Source organism: Dromiciops gliroides, chromosome 4, assembly GCF_019393635.1.
Source record: "Dromiciops gliroides isolate mDroGli1 chromosome 4, mDroGli1.pri, whole genome shotgun sequence".
Lineage (NCBI taxonomy): Eukaryota > Metazoa > Chordata > Mammalia > Microbiotheria > Microbiotheriidae > Dromiciops > Dromiciops gliroides.
This window is the reverse complement of record NC_057864.1, coordinates 395,032,826-395,039,211: the sequence shown is the minus strand read 5'-3', so window position 1 is coordinate 395,039,211 and position 6,386 is coordinate 395,032,826. Positions and strand designations below refer to the sequence as shown.

At 40.6% G+C, this 6,386-nt stretch overlaps 1 protein-coding gene across 1 annotated transcript; it reads right to left on the bottom strand.

Moving 5' to 3' along the window:
* Positions 1 to 352: 352 nt before the first annotated feature.
* On the bottom strand, positions 353 to 5,324 carry LOC122755160 (rho-related GTP-binding protein RhoF-like). Its single transcript, XM_044003505.1, has 2 exons — positions 5,230 to 5,324; positions 353 to 842 (listed from the first exon to the last, which is right to left on the bottom strand). The coding sequence occupies exons 1-2, from the start codon at positions 5,322 to 5,324 to the stop codon at positions 353 to 355; spliced, it is 585 nt and encodes a 194-aa protein (XP_043859440.1).
* Positions 5,325 to 6,386: the final 1,062 nt, after the last annotated feature.

Below are 6,386 nucleotides of genomic sequence, written 5' to 3'. Positions count from 1 at the left end.
GGTGCTTATCAATAAGTTAAAGTGGATTGATCATCTGAGCTGGGCAGCCTCCAGGCCCCATTTTCAACATGAGGGTCAAACCAGAGAGACTGATTGGGAGTTGTTGGCTCCACTTGGGCAGAAGGGAATCATTCTGGGCCGTGGGTTCCATGGGAGGAATCCTACACCCTGCTCTTCACTGACTCAGAGCTAGGAAAGGAGTCACCTGGGGATCGGGTCTAAGGTCCCTTCCCAGAGCAGCAGTGGTGTCACCCCCCCCCCTCCCTCTCCAGCCGCTAGGTCCAAAGGATACGGGGGAAACAAAGACTGTTGGCCTAGCCCATCCAGGGGCTGTACAGGACCTGGGATCCCACTAAAGCAGCAGACAGATATGCCATTTCTTCTTTTGTTGGGCCTTCTTGAGGGCAACCTTGGTGGCTTCTTGGAACATGTCATCCACGTTCTCCCAGAACTTGGTTGAACACTCCAGGTACAGAGCTGCCTTCATCTGCCAGCAGGCACTCTCACCCTGGGCATAGGTGATGGGTTCTAGGTCATCCGCTCGGAGCTTCCGCAACTGCTCCTTGTCCTTTTCCAAGTTGGTCTTGCAGCCAATGAGAACCATGGGTGTCCCATGGCAGAAGTGAATGACTTCAGGGTACCACTTAATGAGCACATTGTCATAGCTGATGGGGTTCAGGACTAAGTGAGTGTTCTGGTATGATAGTGGACGAAGGTGGTCATAGTCTTCCTGACCTGTTGTATCATAGAGGTTCAGGATCACCTCCTTGCTGCCCAGGGTCATGTTGGTTGTATACTTTTCGAAGACTGAAAGGGCATAGTGCTCCAGAAAGGCCCCCTGGCTGGAATTAACCAGTGAACCTTTTCTATTTCTACTTTGTTCTCTGCTTCTAAGATCTTTGGGCAGTTTTCTTTTGAGACTTCTTGAAATATGATATGTAAACTCTGTTTATGGTCATGGTATTCATGAAATCCAATGAGTCCTGATTTTTTTCCCCTTGATCTATTTTCCAGGTTAGTTGTTTTTGCTTTGAGAGAACTTAATTTTCTTCTATTTTGAGTCTTTTGACTTTGTTTTAATATTTCTTGTTTTCTTATGAAGTCTTTGGCTTCTATTTGGTCCATTCCAATTTTTAAAGAGTTTCTTGCTTGGGCAAGATATTGAACCTCTTGTACCAGTAAATTCCATTTCTGATTCTTTCTCTCATGGCTCTCCTTTCTATTCCATTTAAAAAATTCTATCACTCTCATTTCAATCCTAAAAACATTTTTAGCTCTTTTGAAAAACTGTGCTTCATCCCTTCTAGGAATTCTAGTTGAATCTGTATCAAAGCTATTATTATTATTATTAGGCTTTCCTTTAGGACATTTTAAAGATCTCTGTGCTTCTGGTTTCTGCCCTGGGTATCACTGAAAATAACAGCTTTTAATGGCGAGATTCTTTTTGTGTTTGCTCATGTTTCCAGTCTAATTTCTGACTTCAGATTTGATTCTAGGGATGGGCTCTGCATACTTTTGGAAGGAAGGGAGATCTGGGCTGCTTCTGTCATTGCTTTATTGGAGTATTGAGTGGGGATGGGGATTGCAAGTTTTCAATGCTCCCAAAGTGGTTGGATCTACAGAAAAAAGTCTGATTGCTATCCCCCTGAGTGCTGTCAGTTCTTGATTTGGGTTTGGATCTGAGCAATAGTTGACTGCTTTTGGACTCAGCTACTATCATTCAGCTGGAAAGCTCTATTGATTTAGAGGGACAGAACTGCCAGCTCTGCTCTGGTCTCAAATTCCTGCCCTGAGTATTCCTGTGCAGGATTCATATAGGGTTAGAACCTGGTACTGAGACTTTACTAAACTCTTGGGGTCTGAGCCACACCACTCCTGCTTCCTTTAGAACTTGCTCCTTTTGTGGTACACAGCCTAGAGCCTGACACTGCTCTTTACCCCAGAATGCCACCCCTGGATGCAGGTCCTTTTCTACTTGCCCTGAATCTGTGACTTGAAACTGAGGTAGTGGGTGATTAAACTGCCAGTGGCCCTCATTCTTGTCATGGTGCCCTGCTATGGATCTGGGACCTTCTCTTAGAGTCTTGGTGTACAACCTTTTCCTGTATACTGAAGTTCTTGGCTGTTCCTGGCCAGACCAGTATCCACAGATCTTTCCTTCTGTCTCCTAATGCCAAACTAGGTATGAAAAAATGAATCATTGTGATTTCTTGGGGGGGTTCCCTATAAGATTCAGTGTAATGTATTTTTATAGAACTGTTTGGAGTATGGCTTTTCTTTTTTTGGAGGGGTTGGTGGGGAGAAATTGGTGTTATACTTCCTGTTGCATCTTGACTCTCTCTAGAGTACATTCTGGAGACAGTGAGAAGACAAATCTGGGTTCATTCGGGAATTAATAGAAGACTGAGCTAGAAAGGTATATTGAAAGAAGTTAGTTGTAGAGCCCGGTTTAAAAGGATATTATAGTTCTAAATAAGGCAACACACAATTATTTGGTGGAGCTTTGCAGATTCATTGTCTGGCACATAGTAGGTACCTGTTTGTTGACTTGTCTTGCTAAGAGGGAGATGCCTGAAATAGGGATTTGGGGGTTCCACCTAGAGGACATTGAAAAATGACAGATTTAGGGGCTGAAAAGATGATCAATCTAACATTTTTGTTTTAGGCATGTGACTTACCTATGGTCTTACATAGGTAGTGAGTGGCAGAGCTGGGATTTGACCTTAGGGCCCCTGACTATTTCAATACTATCACTGACCTGTTCTGGGTAAAATTTTCTATCCTTTTCAGGACTCTTTGAAATCATCAGCACATCCTTGGGAAGACATAACTTGATAAATATAAACCATAGACTATTATGTTATTTTAAAGTTCTTTGTGAAAAACCCAGAAAGTAGCCCAAATTGAAACTGGCTGTAGTTCTCAAAATCTTCTTTCTCTTGGGGAAGATAAACCTCATGGTTCTTTTGTTGTAATAGTGACAGTCTGTTGAATCCTAAATCACTATCTGTTCATTTTGCCTGACTTATTCACTGAATAAATACTGGTAATTGCTAATTGCTTTCAGAAGAAAACTGACTCATTGCCTGAGGAATGACCTATATATCAACATTTTAGTTCCTTTTCTCTGCATTTTTGTATTGAAGTTGGAGAAGGTGTTACAGCAGATAAGCTGGATGGCCCTAGCAGCCAGTGTGGAGAAGATACATTGGCACTTCTTCAAACATCCCACTGAACAGACAGATTCAAGGATATTTTTTTTTTTATTCCCAAGGAGACATCACTCATGGCTTGGTGAAATTAATAATGTAGACAAGATAATTAACTTTTATTATTTCTGACCCTTTGGCTGTGCATTGGCTGGCTGGCTTGGCTTTTTCTTTCATATATATTGGAGGACACAAAATACATTTCATTAATTTTTTAGTGTGTGCAATGCTGGACACTGATCCAAGTGTGTGTGTTCTAATTCCAAAGGTTTTAAAGTAGTGTTCACTCTGATGGCTTCTCAATAAAAATGCCAGCCAATTCTCCATTCATGGTCACATCATACCACTGCAATATCCTTAAAATAGTGCATGTCTTTTCCTTGAGGAAAACTGTGAAATAAAAGATACTTTTCCCCTCAAATGGTAAAGAAGTTACCTCAAAGGACCCCAGCTTGTGGATGTGAATAAAGAATGTACTTCCAGGCAAGACCTTCAAGGAGCCATAAAATAAATGGCCCATTGAAGATGATTGCAGGGATCTTAGGCAGAACTCTCAGGGTAACCACCTAAGAGTTTGTGCCATGATGATCCTATTGTTTTCTCTAAGCTGAGAGAAATTTTGAGAGGTAAGAAGTTTTAAAGTGGCATAGAAATGAGCCTCATTTACTTTGACTATGACTGACTGTCAAGGTGAAGTCTTCTGAGAATCTCACACTAAAAAAAAACCAAAACAAAATAGATGAGTCCCATCTGGGATCCAATCTCATCTTCTAGGAGACATCAGCATAGTCCCTCCATTCCAACCACGAAGATCTCTTCACTCTTCCCTATATATACTGTTGTCATTTTTATCTACCTGCCTTTGTTGACATTGCTTCCCCTTTATCCTCTATCTATTTAAATTTTTAGCTTCCTTCAAGTCCCATCTCCTTTGGGAGGCTTTTCACCTCGATTGGTGGTTCTACCTGATTCTTAAAAATTCCCTTGCTTATATGGTATGTAAAACATGCTTTACATTTGTTTGAGGGGACATGGAGTAGTAGATTTAATATTAAGAGCCTACTATGTACCAGGTATTGTGCCAAGCACTGTATAAATTATTTAATTTGATTCTCACAACAATCCTGGGAGGTAGGTGGTATTATCTCCATTTTACAGTTGAGAAAATGGAGTCAGACAGAAATTAAATGACTTGCCTAGGGTCACAACAGCTAGTACATTTTTGAGGCTAGATTTAAATTTAGACCTTTCTGACTTTAGGTCTCACACTTTCCACTGCACCACTTGGAAAACCTCTGTTATTACCTATATCCTTGAGCCAGTCATTTAAATTTCCTAGGTTTTACCTTTTTTTTTTTTTGTGAGGCAATTGGGGTTAAGTGACTTGACCAGGGTCACACAACTAGTAAATATCAAATGTCTGAGGCCAGATTTGAACTCAGGTCCTCCTGAGTCCAGGGCTAGTGCTCTATCCACTGTGCTACCTGGCTGGCCCATTTTCACTTTTTTTAATCTTTATAATAAGAAACTAGATGACTTGTAAGATCTCTTTAAGCACTACATTTTTGAACCCATGACTAAATGACCTTGAGGGTCACTTTCTATTATAAATGTATGATTCTATAGTTTGTACTATATTATTTTGTTCTCTCTCCAAAAAGATTTGTAAACTCTTTGAAATTGAATTACCTGTAGTCTTTAACACAATGCTGGGCATGTAGTGTGTTCTTGCTAAATACTCACTGTCTTAATTTATTCAAATTATAGTGGTCACATTTTTTAACTAGAAAAATTGAGCTGCGTTGGTATGGAGTTTTCCATTTATTTAAACGTAATTTCTGTTTCAAAGCTCATGGTCATGAAATTCTGTACTTATTGGTGGAGATGAATGTCCTGATATTCAGGAGGAATGTAGCAAAGTTGGTGGCAGGCAGTAAAGGGACTCTCTAAAAGAGAGTTCCCATTTGAGTCCCCTTTGGGACTCTTACAGTGCTAGTCTTCTTCAGGATTCTTCACCTACCAGGTCTGGCACTTCCGGCTTCTAGCTTCCAGAGTCAAGATAGAAGAGGCCAATCCCACTTCAGGTTGCTGACGGAAAAGATTCTGGGAAGACATGAGTAGCCATCTTGTCCCTACATCCAGTTTGCTACACTAGAGACTTTAAGTCATTTTCCCTTGAGTGAGATTAAAGACAAACTCTTTGGGTAGAGCCAAGTAATCTTGCTCATAATGGGAGAGCTCCTTCACTCTATATTGTCTGAATATAGAATACACATATACATATATATATATATATATATATATATATATATATATTTATTTATTTATTTATTTTTTTCCCAGCAAAAACAAACAAAAAACCCCAAAAGAAAACAAAACAAAATTCTCCACTGAATTATGATTCTATTTTTTTTTGAGTGAGGCAATGAGGGCTAAGTGACTTGTCCAGGGTCACACAGCTAGTAAGTGTCAAGTGTCTGAGGTCACATTTGAACTCAGGTCCTTCCGAATACAGGGCCAGTGTTTTATCCACTGTGCCTCCTAGCTGCCCCCAAGATACTGGCTTTCTTGATTTTTTTTTCTTAACACCTCTGTTTTAAGGAAGGGCCTCCAGGCCCTTGCACATGTGCACTCCCGTCTTTCCTCCCTACCCCCTTTATGGCTTCCTTTTATGGGTAGTCTTTTCTCTTTGAATGCAAGCTCCTCAAAGTCTGGGGTTATTTTTCTTCTGGCTTCCCCATTGGTTAGCACAATGCTTGTCATGTAATAAGCACTTAATAAATGTTCACTGACTGGACTTGATTTGCTCCCTAACTGGTTGACAAAATTCACTGAATGGCCTGACAAACAGATATGGCACATAGGTTAACTCATACAAAAGAGCTTTGTACGCCCCAGGTTTAAGCCTAAACACCTTAGGTTGTGCAGCCGAGTACCCAGATTGCACTCCTTTTTGTTGAGTATAGATGATGAATCTCCTCACAAAATTCTTTACTTACCTATGAAGATGTTCTGGCTGTGACTGTCCCCAAAACTGACTCAGAAAAAAAAAATCTTGGTTTTCATTATGCATAGACAAAGCCTGTGTCCTTGAGAGACTACCTGGCTATGATAGATGCCTTCAAACACGGAAGAAGCCTCCTTTTAGTGTGCAATTAGATAGGGAGGATGAGGTGA

What these genes read in the sequence shown, in the direction of transcription:
- LOC122755160 (XM_044003505.1), bottom strand. Translation starts at nt 5,324, where the DNA reads ATGTCTTCCCAGAATCTTTTCCGTCAGCAACCTGAAGTGGGATTGGCC. An exon ending in AGCCGGAAGTGCCAGACCTG is followed by an intron (nt 843 to 5,229) that starts GTAGGTGAAGAA and finishes GGTTAATTCCAG; the next exon opens with CCAGGGGGCCTTTCTGGAGC.